This window comes from Stegodyphus dumicola, chromosome 11 (assembly GCF_044657685.1).
Source record: "Stegodyphus dumicola isolate Sdum_Otavi_A_Nest chromosome 11, ASM4465768v1".
Taxonomy (NCBI): domain Eukaryota; kingdom Metazoa; phylum Arthropoda; class Arachnida; order Araneae; family Eresidae; genus Stegodyphus; species Stegodyphus dumicola.
In genome coordinates, this window is record NC_140778.1 from 87,369,492 (window position 1) to 87,393,594 (window position 24,103).

The 24,103-nt window shown below is 34.2% G+C and overlaps 1 protein-coding gene across 4 annotated transcripts in view; it reads left to right on the plus strand.

The window, feature by feature from the left end:
• The window catches only part of LOC118199446 (alpha-tocopherol transfer protein-like), a 165,579-nt gene that overhangs the window by 60,834 nt on the left and 80,642 nt on the right, over nt 1–24,103 (plus strand). For all 4 annotated transcript variants that reach the window (XM_085826966.1, XM_085826967.1, XM_085826965.1 and 1 more), the window contains exons 2-4: nt 5,516–5,657; nt 15,628–15,870; nt 18,715–18,911. In XM_085826966.1, the coding sequence (XP_085683092.1) occupies nt 5,531–5,657; nt 15,628–15,870; nt 18,715–18,911 (567 nt within the window). In that variant the 5' untranslated portion in view covers nt 5,516–5,530. The remainder of the gene's footprint in view (nt 1–5,515; nt 5,658–15,627; nt 15,871–18,714; nt 18,912–24,103) is intronic.

The following is a 24,103-nucleotide window of genomic DNA, read 5'->3' on the forward strand; positions in this document are numbered from 1 at the left end:
TATTAACACAGATGAACGCGACCATGATAAGTTCTGGAATATATTATCTGTGATATCGGGGGGCATTTCCATATTAGAAAAACTTGCCTCACTACAATAATACCTGTCCTTATCTTATTACGTGCCTTAGATCTATTAAAAACGATGGAGCAATTTCTTCAGTGTTTCCATTATACGTGCTACACAAATCTACGTGTTATATACATGCTACATAAATCTGGTGTACGTGTCACATATGATGTACGACTATGTGCTACATAAATCCTATGTTACCAAACATATAGATGTTTCTTCTGTTGCAAGTATCTGAGCCATCTTCATCCATTCAAACTTAATTGGACAACAGCCCATCCAATTGCTCGAAGAACTAGAACTCTTCTCCAGTAGGCAAAATAAGTATTTATTCTAATTCAAGTAGCGACTTTTATGGTATTGCTACGAATTTTTGTGCATATGTGAATAATTTTAGGGAAGTTTCTTTCGTATAATGTTGCATGAAATGTTTGAAAGACACGAAACTCTGCCGGAAAAATGAGATTAGAGAGGCAAGTTTATTTAACTTTGAGATAAATGGCTAGCTCGCTAAATTGGCGATATATCGCCAAGATGGCGATGGTTTTGGTAACTAGTTTTTGTCGCCAAAGTTTTTTAACTTAATTTTATTATTTTGTAATTGTTATTTTTATTATTTAATTATTTTTATTATCATTTAATTTAATTATTTTTAACCTAATTATTTTACCTTTTTAACTAGTTTAACTTAATTTTTTAACTTATTAACTTTCTTAACTATAATTTTTTTAACTAATTTTTTAACGTTAGCGAAAAACAGCCAGAAGTCGCCAAATTTGGCGAACATTTGGCGACATTTTGGTCCGGTCCCTGGATAACTTTATTGGTACTGTAATTGGCCCCCATATGTAACTGTAACCATATCCGACCCTTAGATGCAACCGTATATGCCTTCCAGTAATTTCTAGAAGTAGAAAGCACTAGAGACTTTTCGGTGGCCAGATGAAAACTATATACGACAAGGTTGAGACCATCTGCTCTCAGTTTCTCAGTTGAGAGCTGACTTCGGAGTACTGAGATAATCGTATCTGTGAGAGCTTCGTCTTTTTAGATGAGTTTTGCATTGCGTTGTGTTTAGCGTTCTTAGTAGTTTGAAGTGTAACTACTTCTTGTGCTTTGTGTTAAGAAGAGCTGTACCAGTGCTTTTGTGAAAAGAATTGTAAAATTATTTTTTGGGGGAAAGTAAATTTTATCAAGCTGTCATCGGTTCTGTTTGCATTCAATCCAATACGACAAATACGCGCGCAACAATATTTATATCCACAAAGGTTATATAGTGGTGTTTTGTTTTTCAACCTGTCTCCGTACCAGGATGACTGTTGATATGCGGAACGTTGTTTGCGTATGTTACTATAGGAATAGATTTAATTTATTTCTGAGTCTAGTCGAAAATCATAAAACATCTTAGAAATAAAATATATCATCGTAAATCAAAACGTGTTTGTGTTTATCAGGAAGCATTTAGTACTGATTCGTAGAGGAATTCTTTAAATTTACCATCTTTGCTTTTTCATTTGTTTTCATTCGTATGAAATCGTTGAGTTTGTTAATTAGAAATTCTTTAATGTTTTACAAAATATGAAATAGATGATAAAAAATGTTCGAAATTCAAAATTCGCGCTTCCAGGAGCTCATGTTCGGGTGGAAGATTACGTTATTCAAAATTTGATGGCTCTAAGGTATCGTTGTTTTCTCATAGTGCTAGAATATGCATACATTCATGCAGATTCTTCATTATTTAATTTCTTTAAATATAATATAGGGCGATAATATTTCGTGGCAACAATTTAAAAAGTGAATCGCTGTTTATAATGAAACGCCACAAAATGCCGTTTTGAGACCAATCGCCCTTCTGGGCTACCGCCCCTTTGGGGTAATAAAGATAATTAGCTATAAAGTCATTTATAAATGAAAATGTAAGTGATTTATAATTTTTATGTATGAATCTGAAGAACTAAAATATTAAGTAAAAAAGTACAGAAAATCACAGCAAATTCGTTTTTGGGCGATATACAAGCACTTCTTCTCAGCCGATATCTAATGCACGGTATGAGAAAAGTTTTGTAAAATATATTAATAGCTCAAGTGCTTATAAAATTATTGACATCACATATTTTAAAGCCTTGTTCATTACTTTTAAACAGCCAGGCTTGCTCTAAAAATATGCAAAGTATTTTTATAATTTGAAAAAGAAAAATCTGAGAATTTTATGCCCAGAAAAAAAAAAGCAATACCCTTCAAAACTTCCAATTTGCAAAGATCTTATTAGTGCCGTAATCGGTTACAGAGGCTGTTCACACATTTTTATGCCCAGAAAAAAAAAAGCAATACCCTTCAAAACTTCCAATTTGCAAAGATCTTATTAGTGCCGTAATCGGTTACAGAGGCTGTTCACACATTTTTATGCCCAGAAAAAAAAAAGCAATACCCTTCAAAACTTCCAATTTGCAAAGATCTTATTAGTGCCGTAATCGGTTACAGAGGCTGTTCACACATTTTTATGCCCAGAAAAAAAAAAGCAATACCCTTCAAAACTTCCAATTTGCAAAGATCTTATTAGTGCCGTAATCGGTTACAGAGGCTGTTCACACATTTTTATGCCCAGAAAAAAAAAAGCAATACCCTTCAAAACTTCCAATTTGCAAAGATCTTATTAGTGCCGTAATCGGTTACAGAGGCTGTTCACACATTTTTATGCCCAGAAAAAAAAAAGCAATACCCTTCAAAACTTCCAATTTGCAAAGATCTTATTAGTGCCGTAATCGGTTACAGAGGCTGTTCACACATTTTTATGCCCAGAAAAAAAAAAGCAATACCCTTCAAAACTTCCAATTTGCAAAGATCTTATTAGTGCCGTAATCGGTTACAGAGGCTGTTCACACATTTTTATGCCCAGAAAAAAAAAAGCAATACCCTTCAAAACTTCCAATTTGCAAAGATCTTATTAGTGCCGTAATCGGTTACAGAGGCTGTTCACACATTTTTATGCCCAGAAAAAAAAAAGCAATACCCTTCAAAACTTCCAATTTGCAAAGATCTTATTAGTGCCGTAATCGGTTACAGAGGCTGTTCACACATTTTTATGCCCAGAAAAAAAAAAGCAATACCCTTCAAAACTTCCAATTTGCAAAGATCTTATTAGTGCCGTAATCGGTTACAGAGGCTGTTCACACATTTTTATGCCCAGAAAAAAAAAAGCAATACCCTTCAAAACTTCCAATTTGCAAAGATCTTATTAGTGCCGTAATCGGTTACAGAGGCTGTTCACACATTTTTATGCCCAGAAAAAAAAAAGCAATACCCTTCAAAACTTCCAATTTGCAAAGATCTTATTAGTGCCGTAATCGGTTACAGAGGCTGTTCACACATTTTTATGCCCAGAAAAAAAAAAGCAATACCCTTCAAAACTTCCAATTTGCAAAGATCTTATTAGTGCCGTAATCGGTTACAGAGGCTGTTCACACATTTTTTAGACGATGTATATTGTATTCGCAAAAACTAAATTACATAAAATTCTTGTGTTATAAATGTTCTATTTGACATCCCTTATTCTGAACTATCTTTCGACACCGCAATTTCCAGGATAATAATGCCTTTTGAAGTGGTAGAAGAGGTATGCTATCCCATTCCTCCTGAACAGCTTTCCAGAGTCCTGTTAGGGTTTTGAGACAACGTTTGGATAATGCACTTTTTAAAAGTCCGAAAGCACAAAACTCCATAGGTGACACATCGAGAGATTTAGTTGGGATATCAGTGAAGAGTATGGCCTTGATACCAGTTTTTTGTTCCATTTCGTTTAGGAAATTTAGAGTGGATTTTGATGTGTGACTGCTAGCTTTGTCCTGATGGAGTCTCACAGATTGATGGTACTGTGGGTAAAGCGATGGTATTTCATTCAGAAAAATTGGCGATAGAATATGTTCCTGATAGTATTTGGAGTTAATCTTGACATTTCTTTGCACTCTCTTTATTTTTAACTTGCCATTATAAGAAAAACCAGCAACAATCAGGAATCCCTTAGAAAAACTTTCTTTCGATTCTTTGAACCGTGTACTTAAATTTTTTCTCCCCTTTTATGATAATAAATGGCTCTTTTTTTGTTACAATCATTTAAATACACCCATGCTTCATCTATTGGGACGATTGTTTTCCATTTTTCTTTGGATAAGTGTTTCTCATATAGAATTCTGCAGCGTGTCCTGCGTGGAACGATATGCTTTGGAAGAAGACGATGCACATTACGTTTTTTCGCTTTCCTTAAGATTTAAATCAACGTTTATCATTTTGTTTACAGTGTACACCAAGCATTTTAATGATTTTGAAACTGTCCTTTGACTAGGGGGATTTTCTTTTAACATTAAACAACGTACCTTTGCAATAGTCGAAAGATGTCCGTTTTTTCCTTGGATACTTGTTTGGAATTTTTGTCCCACTTGAGGCTCCAATTTGACGTTTGTTTCCTTTCTTGTTGATGATATTACCTATCGACGCTTTAGATATCATAAAACCATGACTCTCACATCGTTTTTGGATAACGGAGTATGCATATTTCTCTTCGGAAAGAGCTTAAATGTAGCCTACGAACCACTGCTTCGTTAAATTCGCCATTTTGAATAAAAACAAAACTTTCAAGGCCACAGACGATAATTTTGACTTTTAAAAAACTAGTACAATTGCAATTACTTCTTTTGCAGCAAACGATTTTGTATTACCGCTTGCCAAAATCGTGTAAAAAATCTGCGAACAGCCTCTGTATAACAGAGTAAAATAACGAAATCTAGAATAATATTTAGTAAAAATGGAAGACTACTTAAAGATTTTTATGTTAGGAAGATCTTACGTATGATTCCATGAAATTAATAGAATACAGTTTGGTCCCAAATTTTAACTAACATTTTCCTACGCTTCAGACTTTTGCCTATGCTCTTTCCTATGCTTCTGACTTTAAGATAAAAATGTTAAAAGTATTTTTGATTTATGAATGCATTACGATTGATTGCTTTGGTAGTGTAATGAAATATAGGAATTTTCAGAGACGATGAGAATTTCATTGCTAAAACTACACTTTTGATTTTGGGTATCATTTACAATAATTTTAAATCACTTAAGAAAATAATAAACCAACTAGATCAAATTTCTCACATATTTTGAATGCTTTTAATTTGGATGTTAGAGACCAAATGCTGATATCTTGAATTTCATTAAATGGAATTATTATTAAATGGAACTATCATCTGTTATAATTATTCATTTGACATGATGTGATAAAGATTCGATTCAGGTACTTATTATTTTCATGTGCCAGCAGTATTAAACAATTAATTAAAAAGTTTAATTTAAAGGTCAATAAACATTTGCCGTCAGTCTGATTTTTGTTATCATCACAGATGAATACTATTTAACCTTCATGGTTTAAAACTTTAAGTTTTCTTATTTTTTACAGGGTTGGAGATCCAAAATGACGTTCTTACCCATGTTCATGGAGGGGCTGACGCCCGAAATGGTGCGAAGGGCGGAAGAAGAATTAGGGGAGACACCAGAGGTCAGGATTCAAGCACTTAAAGATTTGAGGCGTCTCATTAACGGTTGGTTATTTTTAACTTATTTGCCTTTTGAGCATGCTGATTATTATAATATTTAGACAAAAATAACTGGAGGACTCTATATTATTCAAATCTGTGCTCGTTTGTGTGTTTGTTTGTTTGTGACATCATCTCCTCCGGAACGGCGGAGAGTTGAGTTTCGAGAGATGTATTCTCGGATTCTAAGAATTTATGAGAAGCTATTTCGATCATTCTTGATCACCCGAGATATTAATTTAAAAATCTGAAAACGCTAATTTTCGCACTCATTTTTCCGAGTGGCAACAGTCTCGCGTGCTGGAAATAAAAACCTGCTTTATTTCAAAAAGTGTTGCCACAGCTCGTTTCAAATCGTAGAGTTTATTAATAAAAAATTTGTAAGTGTTACAAAATACGAAACTATTCGGTTAATACGGTACTATTCGGTTTCGAGGGCAGTAAAAAATCGTCAAACTATTGTTGATGCCAATGCTGCCAAAAATAATTGCGGCAACCCTAATAATTGCGGCAAGAAAGGAAGTATAATAGTAAATAACTATCTAAGATTGATGTTTTAATTTAGAGGAAAGGTTAATTTCATATAATACTTTTTTATTATTATAATTTATATGAAAAAGGCTAAACATGACTGAATGGAAGCATAAGAGTAAATAACTATTTCAGATCATTATTATAATTTATATAAAAATTCCAGACATAACTGAATGGATGCTTGCATCGCTATTTCGCTCCCGACTTATCGCTAAAGCATAATTTCATCTCGTTGGTTGTTCAAACGTAATTTTCTGTAATGAATGATGCCTTTTCTTTGAAAATATTCAGAATCGGAATTCAGAAGTGCAGAATCGCTCACTTATTTATTATATTATTATTATATTATTTGTTTGCCGCTTTTTACAAGGGTAAAAACAATTGGATTTTTGTCAGTTTTATTTTACTTTTTAAATGAAAATAGGTCGATGTGTACATAGATAAAGTCAAGGGGGTGCGCAGTGCCATTTTTGTGCAATTCTAGGATTTTTTTTAAGTGAAAATAGGTCGATGTGCACATGGATACCGAGTATGTGCAATTCTTAAAAACGCGTCAAGCAGTGGGTGATTCTGCACTTTACCCAAAATTCTATTGCCAACTTTTCATCATGGGCAATTCCCAAATTGTTAAATCCATAGGATATCAAAAAAGGATTTAAAATCAAAAAAGGATTTAAAAATTAAACTAGTATTTCAATGGCGTCTTAAGAAAAATAGAACTATATAAACTTACGCAATCTGAAATCAGCGCGTACGTTAGATTTGGCGCGCTGTTAAATGGGCGCGTTTGCTAGATTTGGCGCTTTTGCGCATACATTTTCGCTGCAATTTTTTTACGGCCCTCAAAACAGAAGAGTACCAAATAAAAATATCATTGCCAAACATTAAATATATTATTATTACATTCTGACGTTAAAGAAAGCACGAGATTGCATGTGACGTCATTGTATGTCGAAATTTTCCGTTAATGTCAGCATTTTAAATAAATAGCTGCTATTGGCAACTTTTTTGTTTCAGATTTTAAGATAACTAGCACGATACATTACTGCTACGTTGATTCTGTTATTGATATTGAGAAAAAGTTGTTATATTACATTAAAGTTACAATCACTATGTCATCCCGTATATTTATTAAACTGAAGTGTCAATTTTTTTTGTTTCCTGCTTTGGCAACAAAAAAAATTATTTATGAATTGGTTGTTGCTTCGGAAGAATGAATTGATTTCATTCATATTGAAATGCTTTTATACATTTTCTTTTCAGGCGTACGTAGAAATTTTGCTTTCGCCTTAGCCCGTTCATCTGGCGGGCTTGCACACTAGTTTCATTCACAAAAGCAGTGAGGAAGGTTAGTTAATTACAAAACGTACTGAAATAGAAGAATAGAATTGTACAAAACCTTTTTACTATCAATAAATTGAAAAATATTCTCAAGCAAACCAATTTTCCCAAAATCAGTCAAACTTATGTAACAATTGAACAACTAAAGACTTAAGGTTCATTGCTCAGAAAATAACTCGCGTTGAACATAAAATAAGTTCTGAAATTTTGTCTTGAGGTGTTTAAGCGAGAGGAAGTTGATTCTTATCTTAGGTATTTCTTCCCAGGTGAAACGAAGATAAGAGCCAGTTCCCCTAGAAAATTCTGCACGAAGATCCTCCCTTCCGTTTAGGCAGATAGCCCTCGACTCGAGTTCTTTACCGTATTTAAATAAACTAAATTAAACCTAGGTGTTTCTTCCGCAGGGTAAATAGAAAAAAGTCTTGATCAGTATGCAATATTTTTAGTCAAAAGTGATAGTACGTGAGATGTCCCAGAAAAAAAAAAAAAAAAAAAAAAAAAAACATACTATGGAGGAATACTTAAAGAAATTTTATAGCAAAAATTTTTCAAGAAATCACTCGATAATTTAGCCGCACAGGGTGAACTGTGCAATGCTGGAAATGTGATAGTCCTTTTATAAAAGGTCCTTGAACTTTTGCTGTAGTTTTCAACCACAAGCGTTTTAATCTTTCTTGGATTTTTAGAGATTGTTCATTTTCTGTCACTAGAATTGTTACTGCTTTCATTTTCTCTCTGTTTACTACTGTTTTGGATAGTAATTTTCTCCGACTTTTCAATTCTTTGAAGCTGAGTATCCACATTGGCTTTCTTAATAAGCTCAGTAATATCAGACAGAAGATCCACCTCTTCCGAAGTTGCCAGCAATTAATTTGTAATTATTCGCCGAAGCATTAAACTAAACCAAAACATATTGGCTCTTAAAACAGTGGGACATGTGTTAGATCATTCTGGACATCATACACATTTTCTTCAAAGTCTATTCTAACAGAAGATCGATTTTTTTTCTTAATTTAATATTAAAATTATATATTTAAAAAGCATTACTGATTTCAAAATGTATTGAATAATTTTCGTGTCATTTTCCTCTTATATTTATATTATGTGATTTCTTCTATACTGCGTGACACAGCTTTATATCAGTAAACAATTAATTATCAATTTAACAATATTACTAATTTTTTCATAAATGGGATCTTCTTTATGCTGATTCATTATGCCCGTGCATATTCAGCTGTCGACGACCAGTCGACGCCTTGATTATCATTGACACCTTTTAAAATTTTCTGGAACCCAAGGGGATCAACACCGACCCCCTTGGGAAGCCCTGATTTAATCCATGAGCAATTTCTCAGTTATAACAAGTATTTCTTTTCTGAAGATTGCCCACTAGCGGCCGAGCGGTAAAGTTTCTGGACACTGATAGTTCGGTCCCGGCTCCACTTCCGGCGAACAGCAGGGTTCCATGCGCGTTTTCGTGGTTTCGCCATTGTAAAGTGCCCACGAGCTAGTTTCCCTTAGAAAGTTCTCCCCTTAAGCAGATAGCCCTCGATTTCTTCGCCATAACTAAATTAACCAACCCAAACCAAACTTTTCGGAAATAAACTCTGCTTAGTGTTGTTATGTCAATTTTTTAAGCAATTAGTTTTCTTCTTAAGGTAAAAATCTTAGCTGCATTCAGTTAGTTTATTAACTAGTAGAGTTAAATTAAAAAATAATTTTATCACTGAATTTTTTCGGGGAGGAAGACTGAACTTTATGTTTTATTTTACGAAAATAAAAATTAAATGGTAAAGTTTTGTTGAAATATAATCCAATGAATTATAAAAAGTCCCATACTATTGTAACTGCATATTAATTAACAATTCCTGGAGACAGTTACCAACACACGCATGAATATCGTAGTTCAGGTCCTGGTACTACTATTGGTTTCAAGGATGACAGAAAGGACCAAACGGCTCTGGCCAGATTGACTTCAGGCCATTTAAGGACCCTCAGATATTCCCGTAATCCTAAAACCTTTCCCACTTGCGCCATATGTAAAAACCATGAGGCTACCGAGCAACATCTGCTTAACTATGTTACTTGGTGGAGATCTGCTGAAGAGACCTAATTCCGTGTTGGAAGTTATGAAGGTGAATAAACTTATGGACCTGAACTAATTCAGATTAGAGGGAAGAAGAAGATAGAAGAAGAAGAAGAGGAATTACTAAGAAGAAGATATTTGGCTTTCTGAAAAAAAAAAATTAAAACTTAGTTAATCAGATTACTGAAAAATTGGAATGCTCTGCAGAACTAGTTAGTCCGGAGATTTGGAATTTCATTGTACAAGTAACAAAGGTTTAATGCTAATGTATATTTCATCATGGTACAGATAGAAAGTCTCCACTACGTCGCCGAGCGTGTTGGTGGCTCGGCGGAGTCAGAGTAACTACTGATGATAACAACAGTAAAAAGACCTTAACCGCCATAGAAATGAGTTAGTGGCGAGCCAAGTTCATCTAAGTTAAGTGACACACGAAATACATCACGTTCCTTCTTATAAATCCCCTTATCTGTAGAAATGTTGCAATTTCAAAGCTACCAAACATTAGTTTAACATACTGGAAGGTCACGTTTCTGTGTTCTGAAGAAATGTGACCTTGAGTAGAGCATGCGAAGAATAAATATCTGTTTTAAAGGTCAATAAACATTTGCCGTCAGTCTGATTTTTGTTATCATCCGCTTTTCCAAAATGGCGGTTATTTTTTGGCAAGAAAGTTTATATTTTATGTTAAAGCCAACAGCCACGGATTATATATCGAGAAGATATCACAAATGCTTTGAAATCTTGCATTTGTTTTTGAAAAGATCGCTGTTTAACATGACGATAAGGACAGAGTGTCATATTTCTAAATTTCATTTACAGGGAAAAAAAATTTAAAAGTTTATAAGAATATAAAGTGGTCTAAAATATAAAGTCCCATATTAATTAAGTATATATCCCATATTAAGTATAATATTTCTCAAACTATTTGACGATTTTCTATGCTAATATTTGAAGAGTAAAATAAACAGAGAAAGGTACCGCGCAAAATCTATTTTGAGTCTGTTTCTGAATATGCAGAACAGCTTTCTGTTACCCGATATAAAATATTTGAATGGTAATCGGGCAACCGGAAATGTCAGGTATTTAGCCGACGTAAACGGGTCTAGGTAGTAGTCGGATAATCCGAAAAATCGTATCAAAAATCCTTTAATACATGTTTGGTATATTAAATCCAGATACCAATATTGCACACTTCAACAACGGTTAGATGTTTTCTCTTTTAATGCCTGTAAAGGTAAAATAATTTTATCTAAAAATAGAGTTCTGTATATTGTGATGCATGCCACTCTATTAAAATTGTACAATACAGAACAAGTTCGTTGCGACAGAAAATCTCCAACTAGACTAAAACAGAAAAGATTAAGCTAATTTTACACAATTAAAAACAAAAACAAAAAAAAAAAAAAAAAAAAAAAAGTGAAAAATGGTAATAAAATGGTATGAATGGTAGCTTTTTATATGACATGTGAAATGTTGGAATGGAATGCTATGATCTTGACAACAAAAGAACAGAAGAACTAACTATTCTGTACTTGAAAGTAGGTCAAACATTGAAAGAAAACATACAGTAAATACGTTTGACATAAGAAAGATGATTTCTAGTGTGAATTAGTATGCGGATAATTGAGATCTTATTATTTTCATTAGTAGAAATTATAAAAATTAGTTTTTTACATCATAAACTTAGTACAGACGATTATTCATTAAAAGTAGCTATGTCCAATTCTGTTGCTTAAAACTCAAACTTTGACCAATTTAATTTTATAATTTAATAAATAAAAAATAAATTTTTAAAGCGATAAGGCTATTACTGGAACGTTTGCCTTCGATCGTTAAGTCATCGTTCACCCCAGTTATGAACGTAATATCAACTTCCTCCAGTAGCACAGAAGAATACCCACAAGTGGGCTCATGGATAAGACCGCGGACCACTGGTAATTCGATATGGCTCAAATTCCAGCAAACAGGCTGAAGTTAAAAATATTTTGCAGTGTTTCTCAAGTCTGAGGTTAATATGAGCCAGTTTCCATTAGAATATTCTTCACAAAGGCATTCCTCTATTAAACATATAATATGTAACGTGTATAGGATCCAGTTTTCCTTAGAAATTCCTCCACGAAGGTATCCTGCCATTTAGGCAGATAGGCTTCGTGTGCTTTGCCATAATCAACTAAACCAAACCTATTAAACATATAGCTTTCGTAATTCAAAAAATATATACCATAGTTATCATGGCATTTTTGCGACCAATTAATTATTATCATATAAAATTGTTTGTGTAGCAAACTGAATTAGATTTTAACCTCTGCCTGGGAAGATCCTCTCCTTCGAAATAGATTTCCTTGTAGGTTTATGTTTCTTCAGTGAGAAAAAAAGAAGTTGCAAAATGACTTGTTTTGATCATTACAAATAACTTATACGTATATACGGAAAGGTTTAAACAACCTTTTTGATTAAACAGAAATCAGAACATAAAAGCACTTTCTTCTGCTAATAATATGAACCACAGTTCACGGTGAATGTAACTAAACACAACGATGGAATTTAAGTTAAAAGGTGGAATAGCAGTCAAAGGCTACACGATTTCAGTAATACTCGAAACTGGCTCTGAAATTCTAACCGGAGTGTTGAAATCAAGGTGCCCGCAGCGGTATAATGCAAAGCCGTATCATTACAACTATCATTGCTGGCAGGAACTAAACGTAGAGTGTACGAGTAGGACAAAAACAAGCTCTATTTTAAATTCCAAAATCATCAATATAAATACTAGCTAACGCATTTGCATTCTTGGGAGAAAAGCGGTAAGGAGAAGCTATAGTAAAGATCCAAATCATAATAATTGGTTAGTTTAAATACCGTATATTCCAGCTTATAACGCACACTTTCAGTACAAAAAATAAGATCAAAATTTACGGGTTACGTCTTATACGCCGGGTATAAAAATTATAGATTTAAAAATAAGGAATGGCCATTAAAAATTAAATTTTTATAAGAACTTGAATGCTGTTTATTGAACACAAATGACATACCTTATGAACTTAAAAATTTTTGTTATCGGATGACAAGAAAAGTTTGTCATGTTCGTCTTCCGTTATATCTTTAGACACACCATTGAATTCTGTTTCATCTCTGTCATCATTGTTACTTTCTTAATCCATAAATAAATAATCATCACCCATGCCCTTTTTCACCTCCTCCAAACATCCTTGCTACAGCACGTTTCAACTCAGTACTGTGTCGTTTCGTCTGGGATAAGACATATTCACTACTAAAAGAAACGCTAGATCAACTGTATTTCGACCAAAGCAAACGCAATTTACTAAAACCTTCGATTTTCACTTAAAAATCAGGGCTTCAAATGACTACAGAAAGAGGAAACATAACTTCTAGTTCCACGAATTCATTCAGGTTGGAAGTACATTCTCACTCCAAATTATATCCCCTTCTTCTCGAAATCCTACAGCAGCATTCTTCTGAACACTTGCATTGAATGCAATCCAACCTCTTTGCAGGAATATTTAATCCCTCAAGTATTTAATTCATACACATATTGTTCCCCTTATCGCTTGTCAATTCGGTATATCGTTGTTCAAAAGGCTAGGACAAATCCTCGAATAAAGGACCTCAAAAGATAAGAGCATTACACTTGTATCTTTTAGGTTGTTTCGTAAAGAACTGGATGCGTTATGCGGCGAATATACCTAAAAATTAAAAAATATAGCTAGAAATTATAGCAGATGCGCGTTGTACGCTGAAAAATATGGTAATAACCCTACAATATATTTCAGGAAGTGGCCTGCGAATTTGGCAGTATGGGTACTATAGCTATTTTTCGTGTAATGCAGCAAGACGGTCCCTTTGCTCCATTTTGTCCTCTTGCAACTATGGTATAATACACTTACAGTATATCAACTGTGATTACCAACTGTAAGTGTATGTGTAGTCTCTTGCGGATTCCCCCAGCAGCTCGTGACATTAGGAAATTAAACATTTTTTGGCACTTTTCCTAGAGAGCTATATGAAATACATATATCCGAGACCTGTGTTGATAACACTCGGCTGTTATTAGTTGCAAATCATAAATTTAGAACCTGAATCTAGCATAACATAAATCCAAATATATTTCTCAAACATTTGTAAAGATAAGATGTAAGGTAAAATTAAATGGAATGTTACACTCATTATTATTTGCTTATACTTCAGGTAATTTAAAATTCAGCATTCCGTTCTCAGTTTTAATATAATCCCGGGTTCACTTTAAAGCTCAGTTTTAACATGCATTATTTTTTAACAATGTGTTGTCATTTAAACATTATTTGCTTTCAGTCGATGAAACTAACGCTTGCCTGAAATGGCAACTTGGGTTTCGTTTGAGATGAACGGGTTTATTGCATGGGTTTGTTGTGTGTGAAACGGCAAATAGGATGAGTTATAACAAATCAGAGATTAAAATTCTTTGTTTAAAATGTAAATTGCTTTAAGGCGCGAACTTTGCTTAAAGTAACTTTGAATTTGGAAAAGTTTCAACACCGTTCTCAGAATTTTTTACTTCCTTTTACGAAGTAAAGAAAGTATTAATCGCGAAAAATTACGAGTGTCATATTTTAAAGAAATTATTCCTTCTGACCGCTCTGGAATCCATTTGAAAGATTTGAGTGACGTCTGTACCTAAGGGTAGAATAAAAGACTCTTTTTCCCCAAAACGGATTGTAATATGATTATAAAATGGATTCAGCAGAAATATTTTTTCGTAACGTCTTTACGTATATATGTATTTCGCATAACTAAAAAACGAGTAGCCGTAAAACGTTAAAATTTTGTATATGGAACTGGTATAACATGTAGTAGTGCGCCTCCCCTTTTTCTTTGCAAACGGCCGCACTAAACTTATATCTATAAATTCAATAGAATTACAACTACTTTTTTGAACGGAGATCATGTATTAAATGGTCTACTATATACAATATGTATATGCAGTAGATCATTTAATATATGATCTCCTTTGGAAAAGTAGTTAGAATTCTATTGAAATGAATTTACTCATTAACATACTTAAAATAGAATTATCAAAAAGGTGAAAATGAAACCAGTAAATTAACTACTTATCGTCACTATCGTCATATCGTTATATAGTATATATTCATACATGTTCGCACTCTGTTACTCGATATGGTGAACTCAGTTCTTTTTATTCTTATATGTTGGTAAATTGTGCATTTTATGTTTTAAAAATTGTTGAATAATATTGTTTTTACGTTCCTGTTAAAGATTTTATGCCTTTAGTTAATCTGCACGCAACAGTTGCAGAATTATCAACAGTTTAAACGTCGCTTGGCCTAACATGGCGACCATTTGTTTGCATTTAAAATTCGTAGCAGAATAGTGAATTTAAGTCATTTAATGCACCAACTTCAGTGTCTTTTTGCACAGTGGGACGGAAAGTCAATTTCAATTTTATGCTCGGAAAATTTGGTCTTCCTGCCCGTTAGTCGAATTACTTCTTTCTGCATAGAAACTTTCATTTCAATTGTAAAAATTGTTTATGGACTGTTTCTAACTTTTTTTTTAAAGGTTTTTTTTCTATATGTTACAGTTTTTAATGAAGATTCTTTGAGTTGCGTATTTTTGCTTGTCGCGAAATGAGAAATAACATGAAATTCCAGGAAATAAGTTTAAATGAACTATAACAAAAAATATGTATGTTTCAATAGGCCGACAAGGAAGTTCTGTGGTGTCCACATGAGATATTTTTTAATAACATTTCTAATATGAAATACCTTTTTGCTAGAATTTTCAGTTCTTAAATGCAAACAATAAAACTGCTTTTTTACTTCCGCTTTTTTTAATCTGTGGCAACGGCTTCACCCATTTTAAATTTGCGATAAATACACTTTATACATAACCAGTGTCATGGTCGAACTTAAATTTCCGCATCACTAAATGTGATTTGATTACTTTTCGCTTAATTAACGTTTATACATTTCCATTCTCATTATATATTTTGTATTACAGCTGAAGCCGATTTCCGCCCATTGATGGACGACGCATTCTTAGTGAGGTTTCTGAGAGCGAAAAAATACAACGTACAGAAAGCCTTCAACACCCTTCGTAATTTTTATACATTTAAAGTGCGCTATTCCAAAGTGTTGACAGACTTCAAGCCATCCGAAGTTAAGACAGTTTTGGAAATGAACAACTTGCTCATAGTACCCAGGCGTTTACCGGATGGTACTGCTGTCGGGATTTTGCGAATGGGTAAGTAAACAAATAAACTTTATTTTTTTCAGTTTATAATAAAATATTTATCTCGGCAAAATTGCAGTGAGCTTTGTATAATGCTCCTATATTCAACATTGCCTCCAAATTTTACAGGCTTTTCTTGAAATTGGCATCATATTTTTAAAACGATTTCACTTTCGGGAACTACAGATTCCTGAAAGTCAATTAATTCATTAGTGAAAAAAAATAAGTATCTTAGTAGCTGTTGCTGTTGACTGACTAACAAATACTAAGATGATGCTGTTGACTACTAAGATGCTAAGTCGCACAACAGCAACAGCTACTAAAACTTAACATCTTAATAGCTGTTGCCGTTGACTGTCTAACAAATTAAACTAAGATGCTGTTGCTGTTGACTAAGATGCTAAGTCTTAGTGGCTGTTGCTGTTAAGACAACAGCAACAGCTACTAAGACTTAACATCCTAGTGGCTGTTGCGCTTATCTCAGTTGTCTGACTGTAACATCAGAACAAGCCCACGAAATTCCTCGTGGCAATGAGTGCAAGATTACTCCTGTCGTTGGCATGAGTCTTTAGCACCATACAAGTTACATTACGGCTTTGCTCAGTTCCGCCCCACACATTCTGATGGAGAGCATCTAAAGGGGGGTGGATGTGAGAGTCTACCACCCCTCTTTCCCTACAATAACCACGAAATCGTCCATGTAGCCAACCCGTTCGCTGGATTCGAACCTCAGACCGAACTCAGCGGTTTTACCACTAAAACGCCAACATCCTCTTGAGACTCTCTCATATCTATATCTATATATATATATCCTACATACGCACGTGTATATCACATACACGTAGACACAACACACTGATACATACATATGTATATATATATACACGATGTCCCATAAATGTTGCGACAAACTTCTGGAGGAGGTAGGGCACATCATAAGGATTGAGAATTGCATAGGAACCCCATGGCCCCGAAACGTCATTGTAGCCGCCAGGAAGTGTTGTACAGGAGAGTGCTAGTGGAAAGTGAGAATTGCCTCATTCGAGCGGTAAGTATCATACGAAGAGAAGGAAACGGTGTACCAACGGAGAGCTTGCAGACATGCACTTAGTGCATGGAATGCATATTAGCTGAGGGTAATGAACGAACAGCTGTACGCATTTATCGAGAACGCTTTTCGACAGACATCAGCCACACCATAGTTTGTTTGCACGTCTGCATCAAAATTTTTACGGGTCATTAAGAAAGGGCAAAACAAGTGAGGGCAAGCCACGATCGACTCATTCGGTCGTGATAGGGAAGATAGTGTGTTGGATACAGTGGAGAGTAATCCAAGAACCAGCATACGTGCCATTGCGTCTCAATTAAGATTGTATCGTACCAGTGTCCAGCATGTCTTGAACGTCGGCTGATAGCGGTACTGGGCTTCACCTGGTCAGATGAATCATGATTTCTCATTCAGCATGTCTATGGTCGTGTCAGGGTAAGCCGACTTTCAGGCGAAAAATTGTTCTCTTGCCCTGTACAGCAAGTCATACACAGGCTGGTGTTGGCGGTATTATGCTTTGGGGCCCATTCTCATGGGCGTCTCTGGGGCCCTTAAATGTGTTAGAACAGACCATAAAAAGTACGGACTATCTGAATGTAATTGCGGAAAGTTGCACCCTTACATGGCGTCTGTCTTTCCAACTGGAAATGGAATGATCCAGTAGGATGACGCTCCGTGTCACAAAGCTCGAATTGTCTTGGTTCGAGGAGCATAAGTACGTAATCCAATTAATGTCCTGGCGACCTAACTCGTCGGACCGTAACTTGATAAAGTACATTTAGGATGTCATGGAGTGGCAGGTTAGGGCTCAAATACCACCATGTCGAATTTGTGTGACCGCTGCTTGCACAGTTGGTACAACTCGTCTCCAGTCATCTACCAAGAACTTGGGGGAAAAGCAAGTTCCAGCTGTTTTGCAGGCCGAAGGTCGCGCAACGAATTATTCAGCCAGGTGGTCATAATGCTTTGACTCTTCAGTGCATGTGAGTCACATGTATATGTATAATATATATATGTCACAGATTAAAATTCAGAAGCAATGACTAGCAAAAATTTGGATGGCGTAAAAGTGTTGATCCATAATGGAGAAAATTGGAGGCGAAGGCAGATTAAAGCTTCATTTTTATTTCAGCAAACATGCTGCGGTCACAAACAAGTTGGCACATTAATTGTGCTGATTCCAAAAGCTTACATTTTTAGATAATTTTGCAATAAGAAAGAAGAAGCAGACAGACAACAATCCAGCTAGGCCAAAGCGTAAAAAGCAAGTGCGTTATGTTCAGGGTTATTCAGACTGAGTTAGGTTTGGTTCTCAAAGCATTTTCATTGGATAGTTAATATTGCTGTAAAATTATTATTGGCTCCTTGACTTTGACGGCGGTTTGTGTTTTACAAATCTTGATACGAGTTTTAAACATTAAAGTAAAATAATAAGTAACAACTAATTTAATGATTAATCCTTAAATAATAAATAAAAATTATGCGAAAATTTCAAAATGCAATCGTAATTCAAAAATAAAACTAGTATTTGTTGCAGACAACTCGATGCGGCTCGTGAGCCACAGTTTCTCGAAGCCTGGTCTGTTGATATTGTCACAAAAAATTCACATTGCACAAATTTATTATGGGAATTTGCATTATACGCCTAGGTATAATTTATTATGGGAATTTGCATTATACGCCTAGGTATAATTATTTTCAATTTGACTAGCATAGGGCGATTAAATATGTAGCGCAACGAAATTTTTCTACATTTCTTATTTTATTCATTTACTTAGTCATCTTCCTTATTCTTATTTTATTCACAGGTGATTTTAATATGGATAAAGCTACCTCAGACGACTTTGTTGCGGCTTGCTTTGTGTGTACAGAGATTGGCATCGAGCCAGAAGCTACTCAAGTGTGCGGCGCTGTGCTAGTTTTTGACTGGAATAATTTTACTCTCCGTATGATTAAGCACTTCGCATCACCTACTCTTCTACTGCGAGTAGTACGACTTGTACAAGTAAGAAATGTTTCTGACTTTTTCCTATTCATAACACCAAATTTCAAATGTTGCCTTTAGTCTAGCACTAAATGTTGCTCTAAGTGTTGTGTCAAATGTTGCCTTTAGGCTAGCACTGAGAAAGATGTAAACATTTTAAATATTTTTTTTTTCTTAAGTGTATCCTATTTAAATGAGAAATACAAATTTGAGCAAATTTTGTAAAGTTCGAATTAAACTTTTATAGAAGCTCGCATGAAAATTAGCGTGCCGTTTCTTTCAGTATTCGATTTCAGTCACTGTTCTGAAAAGAGTTTTCGTAAGAAAAGTTGATACAAATATCTGTTTTAATAAAACTCTTGGTTCAAGAAGAATGGTCTTACTAATTATGCTAAATTTGTACAAGCAGGTATATACTATATGAATGAAATGTAAAATCTCATACATTATCTGTGTTGTGAAGCCGGGGCAACAAGAATGAGACAAATTTTGGAATATAAAGTGATATGTTTATTTTAGAATCCATCTCACAAGCGTTCCTCCTCTACCTCGATGAGAAGCCCTATTTATAGATATGTGTGGGTCATGGTGCTCATCCAATCAGCGATATTAATTGAAATCACGAGGTGACGCTATCTTCTTATCAGGAGTGTTCTTAAGGACTTTATATAATATGACAGATTTATGAGTTTGGCGAGCCAAACTCATAAATCGCCAACAGGTTAATATAATTTATAATAAAGAAAGGATTTCACCAAAATTTAAGAACAGGGATGCAATTTAGGTAGAGAATCGCCCACACATTATTAAGCAATATAATTAGAATTTAATTTAATCAATTGATTTAAAAATATCATTACATGCATGTATATGCTATGGCTAGAACCATAAGAAGAAAAGATTTTCTGCTTAATTTTAAAACTACGAGTAATAGAAATGCAAAACCTATCTCGAGCACAGATGTTAATCAAACTATTAGCGGCCATGGAAGATTTCCCTGTTATTTTAATAGGTTTGGGCTTCAAGGTAATGATATATGTAAATTATGCGATGTGACTGGGGTTGCTCGTCATTTTGTTGAAGAGTGTGCTATCACTAGAGATACAGAAGGAACAGGCAAAGACTTTAAAACATTCAATTACAAAATTTATGCAGTGAAAAGGATTAACATTCAATTACAAAATTAAACATTCAATTACAAAATTTATGCAGTGAAAAGGAAATTTATGCAAAGAAAATTATAGCGAGAATAGGTCAAAATAGAGAGAAAATAGACATAATGTGTTAAGTTACATGTATGTTCGTGTTTGTTTTAGAGTTTTAAGTGTATCGCTATTTAGTTTAGTTGCTAGCGCTCTTCTCTTTTCTGATTTCCTTTATCTGTGTGTGAAATATCAAAAAATTAGAGGTCTATATATCATAAAACCAGATATAATAATAACCTTATGGTTGTATTTCATCATTTATATTTTGTTACATTTTCTAACCTTTTCTTTTAGCCCAAATGGGTGTTAGACCAAAAGGGCTATTATTCTAGAAACGGCATTTTGCGTCAGATCGCTTTAAATGTCGGAATTACTTTTCAAATTGTTGTCACCAAATATTATGGCTCTGTATCATATTTAAAGAAACTAAATAATGAAGAATCTACATGGATGTATGCACGTTCGTATGTATGTTTCTCGCATTGTGAAAAAACAACGGTACCCAGAGTCACCATATTTTGAATAACGTAATCATCCACCCGAACATGGGCACCTGGAAGGCCAAATTTGGAATATCGAATTTTTTTTCTATTTCATATTTTGTAAAACATTAGCTAATTTTTGATGGGAAAAATACTAAACAATTTCAAAGCAAGCAGCGGCAACACTGGTGGGAATAAAACCTTTTTATCTCGAGGGTGTGAGATTGGTTATCGGAAATTCTAAAGATATGCTGTTTTTAAATATTTTAGCACAATACGGCGTTAGCCCAAATGCTCTTAAAACGTGTATGTGTCGGTAAATAAATAAAAAAAAAACCCCGTTTGGGAGTAATATAAAATCTGAAAGCCTTCAGATTTTTTTAAAAAAAACTCTTTTAGTATATAATTTAAATGCTATCCTATCTTCTCTTTGAGTCCCTTTCCATTTGTTCAGACCATTACACAAGTTCAGATCAGAACGTTACGCAAATGTAAAAAGCGTGTCCAAGACAGTTTAAAGTACAGTAAATTTTAACTAAAATATAGTAAATTTTAACTGTAATTCATACTGTCAAAGATAAGAATCAGTCTTACTCTCATTTTGAAAATAATTAACGATTCTTGCATACATTTTGTTTTGTTGGGGCTGTTGGTTGTTGTTGTTTCTGACTTTTCCTGGCAAAGCCCATAAAAAGACAATTAGGACGACGTAAAATCTGGTAGGAGGATTGAGATGCGTCCGCTACATTACATCACCTATTATTATGAATATTTTAATTTAAAAAAATATTGTAAACCATTTAGAAGGAAGGATAAAAAATCCATGAAAGTGTGAGCTGCTAGTGGCCGGATGCTTCGATCTTCAAAGAGAACTTCATAATTAAAACCTTGAGAAGAATTCACGAAGTCGCATTGTACGGCTTTGGTAAAGAATTTTTCGTTCGATCTTTTGATATATTCTGGAATAGTCTCAAGTTTGAAGTCTCTGTGCAAAAGTTCATTTCGAATAAGATAGTGGGAATCAGTAATAATACGCAAAAATGCATTCTGTACGACTTGCAGTTGGTGTAGCTGATTTTGGGTAGCCGTATTCCATGCTGGAGCTGCATAGCGGAGTATTGGCCGAATGCAGGTGGTGTAGATGTGCCTCTTGGTAGGCAGGCCAAGATTAGAGTATTTTCTTATAATTGGGAGAAATCTGCACATGATACCTGTAATGTTCATGTTGTGATTAACAGCATAATCATTTTTAGAAAATAAAGGTAAAAAGGCTTACCTTTTAGTCGATCTTCTTTCTCGGTCCAAAGGCGTATCCAGGAATGTTTTTATTTATTACATTCATCAAAGGCACCTCACGCAAAAAGAGAGGCTTCTAAGATAATAATATATTTAATTTACAAATCACATCACTAAAATATATATACAACACAGAAGAGAAGGATTATATGTTTCACTCAAGCGTCCATCGCGAGTTCTAAAAGTTCAGTTATAGTTCTGTTTTAGTGTCCTTCTTCTTTTTTTTTTTTTTTTTTTTTTCTGCGCGCATGCGCAAATTACAATATTTGTCGGTGAGAGTTTCAACAATATCTATGGCGGGAGGTGACCTGGTTGAAATGCGAGAGAGCCCGATCCGTTTAGTCTTAAAAAGACCAAATGATCTTAGAAGAGACCTCCCTCTCCCAAACCAAAACGACGGCTGCCAGCGACCCGCGGTTCCTCCTTGAAACATGGCAGTTGCGGCAGACGACAAACTGGATATTATCGCCTAAAACCGGGTCACCTCAGCCAGAGCCCCGGGCAAAATAAAAAGTTAGAATAAAAAGAAAACAAGGAAACTCAAAATACAAACTATTACATACAGCAAGAGAACATTCATTCAGTAAAAGCTGTAAAACAACACAAAAGGATAGAAGTAGAAAATAATTCGCTAACCAAAAATAAGGGGGGGGGGGTTAATCAAAGATAAATAAATATAAGGGAAAAGCACAAATGCATCAAACCATTCAACAGAAACAAAAACATTCACACATAAACATCACGCAACAGACAAACACACGAACACACAGACAAGCACACAATCATCACAAACAGAAGAGCAAAAACAGAGAGGTAGAAAAACATGAACTAAGAACTCACACGCAGAACCGTCAAAGAAGGGCACGCTGAGGTGTACGAGACAGAGCAACGCCAATGTAAAACAACACCATAAGAATAGATCAACTATCACTAACCATGCCACGGAGGATCATTTCATTAATGGTCAGATTCGCCGAAGTCACTGAGACACTAGTTCTCAGTGACCAGTAAGATAGTGTATAATTAATAGTTTAGTTAATATTCCTGAAGTTCTGCTATGATTTAAAATTAAAATATATAAAACTCGATATTGAGTTTACTTCAACTATAAAATCAAATTCATCATTAAGTGATCGGAATTTAAAATTTAACTATATTCTCAAAATCCTAACTTATTAATCAATGGATGAGAGTCATCATTTATAAAACCAAAAACAGTAAATAAATGATCAAAATATTAAAAAATCTCTCTTGCACTGTGGTCATGGCTTTCAACCAGAAAATAATACGAGTTTAGCTAACAAGGTGCAAAGTTAAATTAAGTAGAAATATATAATTTCATATAGAATTTAAAAATTTTAAAGTTAAAATTTAAAAGCACAATAGGTGAAAGGCAAGTTAAATATAGATTCTCTTAATGGCAATATCGTAAGTACTTAAAGCAATATGTGTGATCATTTAAATTCCTTGGATAAATTAATGTTATCCTTTGCAGAAGTCACAAGGTGTCTCAATGAGCTATTCGATTAATAGTGAGTGTGAAATAAGCAGCACACACAAAACAATTCATACAATTTGTACAAAAATTATAAAATACATAACTCACAATACAAAATCTGTGACAGCAATTGTACAATATCATTCATTCATATTCCATTTAACATTCATATATGCGATATCCAATATATTTCAAAATCTACAAAGGCTAAAGAGCGGTCGTGTGTGACCGACAAAACAATCAGATTACTTTCCATTTAACATTACATACAATTATATAAACATGAGGCTAAAGTCTCTTAAGCAGTTAAACAAGATTTCTCTTACAATTATAGGTTATCACTTGTCGCAATGCCTAAATTACAAAAGTTGTACAAAATGCGCATTGCATATAAGCAACACATGACATGTCACAGAGCACATATCAACAGTTTTTCATAGATTTATATTTGATAGAAATTCAATAGATATGCCGATTACCAAGAAACAATTGCTGCAAACCTTGAGGATCACATCATATTAGGCATATTGCACATAAATTTGAAAGTACAGAATGACAGGAAACTACAAACACAATTACATATGTCTATATCACATATTAAAAGACACTTAATATATCATTTAAAATCATATTAGATCATAATTGACAGTTCTTTACTGTCAGCGACATAGCGCGCTTAGCAAATCCTTCAAGCTTTTTCAGATTTATTGGCCCCCCCCCACCCAGGTGCTT